Genomic DNA, 13330 nt, shown 5'->3' with positions numbered 1-13330 from the left:
CAGTTTTATGAAACTTACGATTCGACGAGTGTCAGTGACAAATAATTGAAGGATAAAGTCGAATGTCACAGGTTAAGGCGGTCGTAAACTTTAACGAACCGGATCCATCGATTTCGCGCTATTAATGCATTAAATATAGAAGACTCGACCGTCCTTGTTCCGAGTGCCATAGCCGTGGAATGCTGGTTGTTCCGTGCAAAAATAGGCGGAATTTATTTCCGCTCTCCGCGAGACAACCGTCGTCAAACGGGGAGGTGTACGCGCAATCGAAAATACACCGGGTTACAGAAATACCGAGGGGGACACTTGGAAATTTATTGCGAAACCTCTTCTGCGCTTCTGTCTGCGTCTTTTTTTACTCTTCTTTTTATTCTCCTTACATCTATCTATTTTATTACCTTTTTTCTTTCTCTTTTAGCTTATCATTGGACTGGACGTAAGTAGAATATACGTAAGTAGAATGAGTAATCAATATTGATGGACCAAGAGGAGAGGTGATAGAGTAGGGGATAGTACAAGATGGCTAGAAAGCGAAAGCAACGCACGATCAAGCAATTCGAGGTGCAAGTGGAATGAGTGGAGCGAACCTTTAGACGATAGCGACGCGCGTGAAATATGAATTTCGTAAGCGTGCGTGGTACGTGGCGTGTGCGGAATCGTTGAAATTTGATCGAGTGGAAGGCGCTTCGCTGGAATCGTATTTTGAGAGGAATTCGCGGAGAAAATTAAGACGTGGCGAGATCGGGATGTTAGCATGAATTAAAGATTCTGTTCGCTAAAATAAATTAACGATCAAATAAATCAAAGGGAATTTAGAAACCTGACCGCTGAAACATAATGGAGCTTCCAGAAGTCGGAGTCGATTACGGGGAAGATCAGCGTTGAACGTTAAACGGAGAATCGTGCGAGGGAATTACTTAACTTACCAGTAAATGACGTGCTATTCGAGCGCAAAAAATCGAGGAAGTTTCTGAATATCGGCAAACGAGCTTGTGCGAGAAACGAACGTGAAACGGACGAGACAGCGAAACGTCGGCCAGCAAGTTTCCTCGAGTTTGTATCGAAGATATCTCGATCGTGGAACGATCAGGAACAAGGAAGCCAATGATTTTTCTTGACTCGTCGCGGCATGTACCTTGTCACGATATCGCGGAAACGAAAGCAAGGCGATTATTATCGCTAATTACGTGGCTCGACCGTCAAGTTTGAGAGCTGGTAATTTCGCGACGGAAAGAAAAACAACGAAATAAAGGAAGAAAGGAAAGAAGAAGAAGATGGAAAAGAAGAGAGAAGGAAGGTTAAAGAGAAAATGAAAGAGGGGATGAACGACGGTTCTCCTTCGGCTATCGTGATTTCGAAAGGAATATGGTTTACACGGCAAATCGCGAATCTTTGATCGCAAGCGTTAGCAAAAATGACATGGAAACGTTGAAAAAGTTTTATTTCGTGCGTTTTCAATTTGACTAGTACTATCGGTCGAATGTGTTACAGATCGGAGTACAAAATATTTCGTGCAGGACGGAACGAGCCATCTGATTTCACCGCATTATCGTAAAAACAACGCCAGTCGTCCGGTTTGCGATCGAGTGGAGCAAACTCGAAACGATATTTCCTTAGTTCCTTGACCGTTTCCTTAAGTGCATTTTTGATATAAGAGAAACAGAGTGATACGTATAATATACTTTGATATTTCCATTCGTAAGAAGAATTCCTACGCATACTACGTCATAGATGCATGATTTATCCATCTTCGAAGTTGGATTTTTTAATCGAAGTTAAAGATATGCATAATTACTACGTCGTTGATCGTAAAATGTTACGAGGACTCTGTTAGCAGCACCAAGAATCCCGTTTCATAAAAGAAACTACATAAAATATGAGGAAAACGAATCTGAATCGATCTATACGTAGCTTTCCATTCTCGCCGAAATTCATGAAATACGGCAAGCTGCAAAGGAAAATGAATTCGATCGTCAGAAAAGGATAAAGAAAAAACGACTAACGTCTAATAATTCAGCATGGAGAGCAAAGCTATGAAGATATCACTAGTCGATCGTATAGAATATCTTAAACGGAAGAGAGAGCAACGGAGGACGCGGTAACTTCAAGCCTTGATCGCAATGGAGCAATACCAGGTTCCACGATTTTATTTCCTACGAAGAACTTGAAAGATAGTACAACTTTTTAGCTAAATTACCCGCTGTTATGATCAACGCTTGTTCCTTTATTTTTTCGTAATAAAATTGAAACGATAATTTCTTGGTTGGCGATTGTTAGCGTGAAAGAAAAAAACGCTGCGAGTCGATTCGCGACTCGAGATGCAGAAGTTTATCTGGCGTTAACGTAGGAATGTTTTCACGCGGTAATTCCGCCGATGTAAAACGACGCTGAATGCCTGGAGGCGAATTATTTGGCATGAATTTCCACGGTGCGCAGCTGCAGCCGCGATGAAATATTCATAACGCGATTGAAGAGCTTACTTTTCTGAGCCGCGCTCGATTCGACAAATGCGCATAGCGGGAAATTTTAACGATACTCGATAAGAGAGGTAGAAAAATAAGAAAATAAGACGAGTTATTGCAAATGGGTAAAGGCTGCCCGATGCTCGTTATTAGTGCACTACGTTTGCGTTGCGACAGCGTTGATTGAGGATAGACATTTGCATATTTCTTTGTTTCCCGGATCAAAACGTCTTTCGAGGGTGACGTAATTTTCTTAGTACATAGATGACTATCGCGTACCTATATCTAAACGGTAGAATCTCTATAAACACATGTTATAGTAAGTAGATATTACTAAAATATCTAAAAATATGAACGAAGAAATACATCAAATCATCATTAGTTCTTGATAGACAGAAGAACACTGGGAACGCGAAACAGCATACACTAACATATCATCCGCATTACATATTAGGAAACTGGATGAAACATTTAGAAGCATGAAGAAATTCTCGAATATGTTAGAGTCCCGAGAAATTCTAAAAAATAAGAATCCTTGGATCGGAAACGTAGAGACGATTTCACCGCAAGAATCTATCAAAAGAATATCACGTACACCAATGAATAACGTTAATATAGCCTACGTGTCGTTAGAAATTCGACAAAGATAACAAAACGCAAAAATGTTCTCCTTTGTAGGTACTTGAAAGTCCTAAGAAATTCGGAAGAAACGATCCCTCTTACATTCAAGAATCATCAGACAGGATTTCACCGTTGGAATTTAGGAAGAAAACATCGTGTACACCTAAAAACATCATACACCGCTATATCGTACGTGTAACGTTATTAAATTTGATCGAAATTTATAAATACGAGAAACCAACAAATATTGACATGTAAGAAAATAGATGATACGTTAGAAAGTAGATACTGAAATACATTTATTTATTTTATAGAATGGGAGCAGATACATAAGCGGATACACAAGGAATTGCGAAAATCGACTAGTTTCGACTCGCAAACACATCGAGTATGGAATTCACATTAGAATGGTCGATACGAGGCATACGGAACCGATCGATCGGATCGACCGGTTCGAGGATTCACCGTGGTCCGAGAAACGTGGCTCATTTGCAAGCGGATAGGTCAAGGCGAGTGTGCTTAAACGCCACGGTATAAATCACCGGGGACGAAGTAAGGGGGCGAGCAGGGGCACGACGCGGAAGACGCGTGTGCACCCTCTCTTTCACGATCAATACGGTGAACGCGCGCGCGCGGCTGCTCGCGATTATAGACACGACCGGAAATATAAATCGACGAAAATCCATCGGGAATGGCGGATCACCCAGCCAGAGGACCCAGAAAATTAGCCGGTGATCGACGAGCAGCCGCCGGCGAATTTTTCGAACCGACGAGGTAAACACCAATAACCCGATCGCGGTCCTTCTCCCTCTTACTTCCCCCGCCCTTCTCTCTGTATGGTTTCATACCCTTCACGTCGAAATCAATTTCAAAATGGCATAAACGCGCCGGCAAGAAACATCGAAGCCATTCCCATTTTCATCGCCAGTAAGCGGAAGGATTTTGAGAATTCTGGATAATAACGTAACGCTCCAAACTTTTTTCAGTGTACTCGCTGTTAAGTTCATTCAATTATTTAAATACTTCTGTTCACGCAAATGTTATGCTTTCGAGTTTGTGTGCGATAAAAAGGCTTAATAATAATAAGAAAAAATAATTTGTTTAAATGAACAGTGCGTGGAAATAAACGTTAAACTTTGAACTTAAAATTTTAATGACGGATAAAAAATGTATTTTTAGTTACGTTAGAAATGAGGATGTATTCGTAGAAGAAAGTTACTGTTCCCATAAATACATTTTCGTATAAATAATGAATTAGAGTATTATACATACTGTTACGATATCAATAATCATTATCAGTAACCATTATGTATGCGCTATGAAATTGTTGATAATATGAAAATGCAAGAAAGAAAAGTTTGTCCGACTGAAAATGTTTGCACGTTGCTGAAGTTTAGCCAGAATTGAAAAAAGATAAAAACGGGTTCCGTTGGACGGAAATATTTCGAAAGGTGGTCGTATGGTGTGCTGGTGTCCTATATTAACGTGCAGGCTACCCTGCGGGTCGTCGACATGACATGAGCTTACAGGCTTAGTTGCAATGCTTGTATAAACTTCTGGCCGACGCTAATGCGATGAAACGTAATGTAAAATAGATATTCGAACGCCTCGGAGAAGTGGCTGTAGTTCGCGACGATGATGGCGCGGTGGATTAATCGAATCATGGCCGATGAGTGAGGTTTTCCAACACTTTTACATCCACCAATCCAATTTAAATTTCATTCGTCTTCTAATCGCACGAAGAAATGTAAAAAAATCCACGCGACAGAAAAAAACGAAATAAAAACAACCACTAAACGTACGATTTTCAAAACTCTTGATAATTAAATCTAATACTTTCACGCACAACAGGATTATTCTAAGAAATCTTAAAAATCGAGAGATTTGCAAGTTGCGGATACTCGCGATGTAGCCTAACTTTGCAACGCGTGGCGAAACGACAGATTTCAGAGCGCGATCGTTCGGGCAATTTGCTCAAATCGATAGCGGCTCGGGCCACGTTCCACAAGTAAATCGATTATTAATCACGCCACGCTCTCGGGGAAATTTATACGGGGCCAGAAACCAGTTGTGAATAGAGCCTAAAGGACGCGGTTATCGAGTACGTTTGGTTCGCAGAAACATGGCTGAGATTCCAGGACGGAGAAAGAAGTCGTGAGGAGAGGAGGGAGGCGAGGAGAAAGAAAGAGAGAGAAAGGGCCCGGCGACTGTTCGTTACTTTCTGATTGATGTCGACATTTGGAAAACATTGCGACGTACAAGCACGCATCGGGACAACGCCATGTGCCTCGCCTATCTTAAGGGCGCATCGTGCATCGTCCGCTTTATCGTCCGCTCTTTTTCGACGAGCTCGTCGATTTTAGCCCTCGAATCGCTCTAAGATTCGGCGATATCACCACTACGACCCTGCTGAACGAAACTGGGCTTAGATTAAAACGTCTTACGAAGATGCTCGAAATAATTGGAAGCGCGAAAGAGTACGGTAAATTGGAAATCGATTAATCGAGCTTTTTGTCTCTGTCGTAGAGACGACTATCACGAGACATTGGTTTTTTTCTCTGCGGAATACGTACAGATACGTTCTTAAGAATTGAATAATTATATGTAAAAAAGTGTATGATGCGCTTTCTCCGACGATACCGTTTACACAATTAAGCAAAATATCTAAATTTTTATATGCGTATTTCATGGCAATAAAGACTGGCTTAAATATTCTATAAATTATGGACGCTTCCAATTTCAAGAATACCGTCTGTAATGAAAAGATTGCAGAATAAAACTGGAGCAATTTCGTCTCGCTTTGAGATAGCAATGAAGCATGTCTATCTCGCAACGAAGATTGTGGCATAATGAAAAAAAATGGCTGATTACTCGAAAGTAATCAGTACCTACGATTAAGAAATTTTGACATATATCAGTACAGAACTGAAATTGAGAATGAAGCAAGAACTGGATTAGAATTACAAGTACCTACAGGTACAATTCCAAGGAAGGGGCATTATTCAAGCTGACGCCCGTTGATGTTTAGAATCGAACATGCTACCGAACGCAATATTCTTAATTTTCCCGTGACCTGAATATTTTTTCGACGGTGAAAACAAACGACAGGACGGTGTATACATCTGCTGGAATATTTTCTGGCATCCAAGCAAGACACATGGAAGCAGACGATATTTAGAGACCCCCACTAAATTTCACTCCGAAATAACCAGTCAGGCGACAGAAATCCCTCGATAACTTTCTTTTTCAACAGCCGAACGTTTTCCTCCGACCCGTATACCGTTACCAGAAGGGGGTCCGTCGAAAAACCTACAGAAACCTGGCGAAAAAAGAAAAAAGGAGGACAAAAAAATATCGCCTGGTCGAGGGCAGCGAATGGAACGCGCGAGAAATCGATACGACTTTAATCCACAGGCTAAAGGCCGATATCCGCGGCGATCGGGAGAGCGAAAGTGATTGATGGATACCCATAAATACATAATCACGGTTCGTTCGCCACCGCGTGGACAAAAATCCGCGCTCGTCGCAGCTATTCACCGAACCTTGGAATTTTTAATCCCGAAAATGCTCGGCACACCGGCGCGCACCGATTCGCCAAAACACGAAATTCACGAACATATTGACGAAACACTTTCGAAATTCCCCTCTGGCTGGCGATTTTTTCCAGAAACAACCAAAAGGGGAAAGAGAAAGAAAGGAAAAAAAAAATAGAATTCATTTCGTCGGAACGTCGTAAGTCTCGTGCGCATTAATCACAGCAACAGCGTCGCTGCCACGACTTGAGGAAGCATACGCAATAAAATTACCGACGAACTGGTTGAATATGACAGGACAAGCTCGATAGACCCGGATGCAACGCACGAATTGCGTTTACGCGGTATTCGGAGCTCGGCGATGGAACGAAAAGAGCGATTCGCACGCGAAACCTGTGCATGCACGCATCTTGGTATCTTGGCAATTTCGAGCAAGGAGCAGTGAAGGAAAATTGAGCGGTAAAACGTGCACAGCCATAAGAGAAGCGATTGAGACGCCGCGTCGATGCACCGTGTTATTTCGTACAACCAGCCAATCCGCGGCTCTCATTATTTCCACGCTCGCCCGACTCGCAATTAAACGCACAGAAGCCTCCCCTTCTGCTTCCGTCCTCCGTGTCGACATCACCATCGCGATTTTTATCGTTTCTTGCGTTCTTCTCGATGGCAAAGTTAGTTTAACCGTTACAATCGTACCTTAACAATACGTAAAACATCTGATTAGACATTCGGATACCGGAACATTTTTGAATTTCAAAGATATTTGGGTCGTCGGTTGTGTAGCAAAAGTCGATGGCTGATGGAAGAAGAGATTTCATCGAATGTTTCGGTCGCTAGTTCGAAGTGGATCATTTTTCGCGATTCGAAAGACAAACAGATTGCGTAACAGAGTTGCAATGATGTTTGAGCTAGAGTGTACTCTCTCGTGTACACTCGATGCTAGGGTAGTTTTTTTTCTGGTATCGATCAGGGTCGCGGTTTGACGGATATAAGTGGCAACGTGGTGTGTACGGCTTAATTAAAGTTAGTGGAGGCGGTCAGTGATGACCAAGATGGCGGCGGACAAGTCGAAAATATATATTTCCTTTTAACAGTGTTTGAAACGAAAGGCGAATACAGTAATACAAATGTCGAATTGAATTTTGATTCGAATCGACTTGAATTTTTACTAAATGTTCCAAGCTGTGATCATATTACGGGTTATGAAAGGTTTATGAAGCACGAATGCGTCAGAGAGATTAATAAAGAACGTTCCTTCTACTCGTACTTGGAATATCGGTGTGCCTTCTAGGTGAAGTTTTCTATCGAATTAATATATTAGAATGCTGGATACATAATTCAGACCGGAACACATCAAACATACTTTTGCTCAAATAATATTTCTGAATAATGTACGACTAATCGAAACGCCTCAAGGTACCATTTGCAATATTAACAAATCGTTCGCTCGTACTTTACGGAAACTAACCTCACCTTGCTCGCGTATACATGAAAATTCATTCGTCTCCTCGTTCACGAAATTGCTCAGACACAACCGGCTGTGTCCAATGTCGAATTTCGAATTATGCATTTGAGACGACTCACTGCCGCTTTTTCTAAACGCCACTGTTCAAACTATGATCCATTATCAAAACGTGACACAAATTTTTTATTAATATTCACTTTTCGAAGAACCCTGGCATTCACAAAGCGAGCCACACAAATATTAGGCAATAAATATCGATCGCCGTTTCAAATATTCGAAACGTGTCGAATTTCTCGAAGACGTCCGATTTCTGAACCACTTTTACGTAAGACGATATTTCGTACAAAGCAATTTTGCAAAAACGCTGGATAAAAGGGGCAAATTATGGAGCGATAGCGTTAAAAAGAAAATATTTAGCTCGATAAGCAACGTCTACTGATTGGACACATGGAAAATCGACAGAAGCACTTTGTCGAGATACGATACTGACAGGGAAGAGGAGACCGACGGTAGAATCTGAACGAGAGGTAAGTTCCGTCACTTGAAAATCGACCGGCACGCGAGCAATCGTCGCTTATCGACGATCTCGTAAAGCTCTTTATCGACACCGATACCGTTTTCACTTGGCCGTGTCCGATAAAACCGTAATCGTCGCTGGAATTTGAGAAACGTCAGAGAAAATCTGACCGATTAACCCTTTACAAGAATAGTAACATTATGCTAGACAAAATCATGACACGATGATCGACTAGACGTACCCGCTGATAAATTTTATCTCGACATCTGGTGCTATCGTTCTAAGGGAAACCTTTTCTTTCTTAACGATAGCCATTTTCGTGCGTTAAACGCTGCATGAATGGAACGTTAATGAAATACTCGCAGACGAACTTGGATGTCTTTCTTCCAAAGAGTTCTTCAAATTGTACTATTATCTCGGAATATTCATTTCAACAAATGGGAATTTATGGAATAGATTAAACCACGGTTCAGATTTTGCTGCAGGTATCCTACTGGTTATTTTCCGGTATTCTCACTAAAAGTAATATTTCATGATGAAGAAATTTCTACCAATTATAGGCCACGGAACGGTACTTTAAACTTTAGCTCAAAAATTCTCCACGTTATTTTCTCTAATTTTCACTCAAAATAAAATTTCGCTATCAAGCAAAGTTCTATCATATAGGTTTAAATCTCGCAGGAAAAATTCTACCGATTATCTTCACTAATTTTCCTTAAAAATAAAATGTCACAACGATGGAAAGTTCTATCAGATTGGTTAAAATTTTGTCGCAAAAATTCCACTAATTATTTCCACTAATTTTCACAAAAAATAAGATCTCACGATAGAAGAAATTTCTCGTAAATCACGGTCGAAATTTTACTCCAAAAATCCTATGGTTTTCACTGATTTTCCCTAAAAATACGGTTCTATAGCGAAGGAAATTCCTACATTCGTTGAAAAGGTTCAAGAGGTTTCCCATAGGGAGACATAAAAGTCGAGGTATAAAAAGAGAGGACATCTGGCAGAGTGGACGCAGTTTCACGTCCGACGGACAGTGAAGACCAGCGCCAGCCAGAGTTTCGAGACTGCCGCCAAGTGAAAATCAAGGGGAATACGATCCACAGCGAGCAATGGGTCGGAATGATCGTCGCGTGAACAAAATTCCAGTCGACGACAAGAATCGTAATCAATTCCTCGAACGGCGGCTATCCGCGGGCGTCCAACAGACGCTCTCACATATCGATTCGTGCATCTCGATGGCATGTCAATCCAGCCGTGCACGATATTCACGTAAAATGATAATTTCGGGTTGTCTACCTCGAGAGAGTTTCTCTGGAACGGACCACTTGAACACGGATTCCGGATCGACGACACTACACTTGCACGCGACCCGTTTTACTCGACAAACGACAGATTTTCCTAGTTTCTCCTAAATATACTGTTTGTCTCGTGAGTATTACCAATTTCTAAGCAATTATGATTTTCTACTCCGTCAGCGATATTCAAGAAATTTTGTCGATTTCGCTGCTACAGCGGAGATATACGTCGAAAGAGTCGGGAATAAAATTACACGCTTATGAATCGGTCCCTCGAGACGCCCTTCGAGTGCTGCTACCTACCACGATTTTGCCTACATGAATCTACTGAGCCTCGAGCTGCGAAGTTGCTCGATTACACCGAAGCCCCAGTTAAACAACAAAGTCCTATCGAGACCTGTTCGAGTAGCGCAGGAATCGTCCGACCAGCGTATCGACGCGTACGATACGTGTCCAAAACAGCAAGCATCCTGTTGCCGGTTTCGAACTCGTTTTAACCTGATCTATGGACCACTTTCACGGGATTCTGCGAGTGCACCTCGAAACCTACACTGTCACGTCTCTTACAAACGAATATCCTATGCCCAAACGGTTACGTCACAAGGTAAATCTATCTGGACGCTACGCTATACGAAAGATTTATAGTCCCTTGAGCGTCGAAATCTCCGGTCGATCGCTAGGGTAAGGTCGTAACCGCGCACCTATTGGCGGCCACCGATTTTCAAGTTCATGCGTATTACGGCTATTATTTAGATACCTACATAGCGAACACCTAGAATCGTACGGAACTATAAATCACATTACGCAAGGCAAAAATTATCCACGCAACACGTACCGCGATTCACTCGCGAGCTCTTTTTATTCCTAACCACGCACCTACGTTTTTCATCGAGTTCTGATCGGGTAGGGAAATACGCGTAATCTGAACATAGTAAAATCATCGATAAATCGACGTACCCTTGGCTGCGCCATGAACGCCCTGGCCGCGCCGGGGAACTCTGCGTGCTGAGCCACCGTAGCGGCTGTATTTTCCCACAGTATAAGCAAGTAACCTCGAACACTTCACACACACTGGTTTCCCCACTTTTCGATTCGCCTTATCGGGGCGATCGGTTTGCCCGTTTCCCGTTCGTCACACTCAGAGGACTCGCGGATTATTGCCTTCGTCGAATGCACAGAACGACCAAGAGAGAACGACGCTAGAGCGTCGCCAGGGCAAACGTCCGTTCTCGAGTAATTCGCTATCGGCTTCCAAATTTCTGTTTCTTAGCTTCGTCACGTCACGATGGTGGATCGCAGTATTGTCCAACGATGAAACGCGGCCGACGGTTCACAATAAAACGGGCCCACAGCACTTGGCGATTGTTCTACTGCACTTTAACCACTATTAACGCGTGCTGTTGGCTCCGTCGGTCCTCGACGATCCCCGGATCCGAGTCGACCGGCGACACGAGATACTCTGTTTGATGGCGAGAAATCGGGGCGAGCGTCAGCAGAGCTCAGCACGCGCGATTGAACGCTGCAGCAGGACTACGGCTACGGCCGGACACACGTGCTTCCTCATCGTCGCGGTCACACCGCCGGATGTTCCGTTGATACAAACCAAAACAAGCACCCACGGAGCGTGTCTCTTCGTAGCGTCAGTTTCGCCACATTATACGCTCGAGTTGTCCGCTTTTTCCAACACGTGGTCTTTCATAGATTCTCTGTTCGACGCTATTATTTATGTTAAGCTTACGGATATTCGACGATAGTTTGGAATAAGTTTCTCTTGGTCGTCGATATCAAAGACGGATAAATCAAACTTCACCGATATACGACACGAAACAACAGATTATTTCTGTTTCCCGACGGACAAGATTCACGATCACGTTTCTACTGAAAACTGATTTGTATCACCACGACGTATCACTCGATCTCTAGTTGTCACGGATATTATCGTTGTTGCTGCTGCGTCGCTGCTGTCTGCTCAGAATCGACACACGGTTTATCACGTCGGCCGTCGGAGAGCAATTCTCGGCTGCACTGATTATTATTGTTGTTTTCACAGATAAAACAACACGGGTAAACACCGGGGAGATTTGCATACGTCACTGCCGGAACACGTTTACATCCTTCGTTACGATGTAGCCGTTGGAGTATTGGCGCGAAATTAAGGCTGCCGTTGGAGTTTCATTCCAACGAAAGGAGATAGGGAAATCGAGCGGAGCACACGGGCGGACGGCTTAACTCGCGTGGCCGTCGATCGCGCGCGCGTCACACTGTTGCTTCAAACTTGTGCACGAACAAAGAAACCAAGATATCTGCCCGATATGCGGATAATATTACTTTCGCGATAATTCTGTCGGACGATGACGACGGGCTGTCGTTGAGTTGGTCAAGCAGAAAGGTTCCCGTGCATAGGTCGCACAAGCGCGACAAACAACAGTCCACTGTGGTTAAATCGGATGATTCGTGGTAGCCGAGTTCGTTCGTCGTCGCGTATTCGCGCGACACGAACGAAAAGTCGAGCGTCGGTGGTGCGGCGGTATCGGCGTTGCAACGATGTATCTTTCTCTCTTTGTTTGCGAATATTGCGTTACCGCGCGCCAAATTACATATCTGTGGTTGCCCGTTGTTTTACGATGATAAACGAATAGACACACCGAGCGATTCGCGGTTCGTACCAGCGGCAATATCCTCCACGCGACAAGGTGGAGAAACGGTGCGGAATACGCGTCGTCGACGGAGAGTTCGCGGCGGAAGAAGAAGCGCGTTCCTCCTCGCGGCGATTACTGAACGAACGAACCGGTCACGCAGAGGAGTGAGAGAAGAGGTGACGCGCGAGAGAGCTGTCCGCGAGACGGCGTCCGACCCACCTCCCTTACCGTAACTACTACTGCGTGTGCCACTCGTAACTCCGGCGGACAGAAGGTGGAAGGTTGGTGTATATGTTGCGCGCGGGCCGGCAGGCAAAGGCAACCACGGGAATATGCGTGTTTCGAGTTCTTCCCCCACGAAAAAGCACCGGGTAGATCCACGGGTAAGAGAAGAGCAGAACGAGCGAGCGAGCGTGGAGAGCAGCGCCTAGCGCGGTTTTAGATCCTGCGCCGTCCGCAGTCGTTCGCTAACTGTCAATCAGCGCCGTGCTACACGAAGGAGTGGGAGGCGCGCAGTCACGCCCATCGAACGCGGCCAATGCGTCCTCTGGTCCCGCCCATCTCCCTACCACCAGCCCACGAAAGTAGCGCCGCGCCGGCGAGACCGTGAACCACGGGATTCTCCGCCATCGCTACACCACTACCAACGAGACCGCCGACGGACGACGACGACGACGAACGAGACGAGAGGCCGACGAACACGAGGACGAGAACGACGCTGTCGTACACGAGAATGCGTTGTTCCGCTTTTACCTTCTCGCATAGAGGAAAGCCCGTATCGGTTAAACTAGA

General features: G+C 44.1%; 1 protein-coding gene across 5 annotated transcripts in view; it reads right to left on the bottom strand.

Annotated features, from left to right (window-relative positions):
• Positions 1 to 13002, bottom strand: part of hth (Meis homeobox homothorax) — a 502527-nt gene extending 489525 nt beyond the window's left edge. For all 5 annotated transcript variants that reach the window (XM_069126288.1, XM_069126289.1, XM_069126292.1 and 2 more), the window contains exon 1: positions 10857 to 13002. In XM_069126288.1, coding sequence (XP_068982389.1) covers positions 10857 to 10871 — 15 coding nt within the window. In that variant the 5' untranslated portion in view covers positions 10872 to 13002. The remainder of the gene's footprint in view (positions 1 to 10856) is intronic.
• Positions 13003 to 13330: the final 328 nt, after the last annotated feature.

The sequence above is a fragment of the Bombus flavifrons genome, chromosome 13 (genome assembly GCF_040668555.2).
Source record: "Bombus flavifrons isolate JBK064 chromosome 13, iyBomFlav1_principal, whole genome shotgun sequence".
Lineage (NCBI taxonomy): Eukaryota > Metazoa > Arthropoda > Insecta > Hymenoptera > Apidae > Bombus > Bombus flavifrons.
This window is presented reverse-complemented; position numbering and strand designations above follow the sequence as displayed.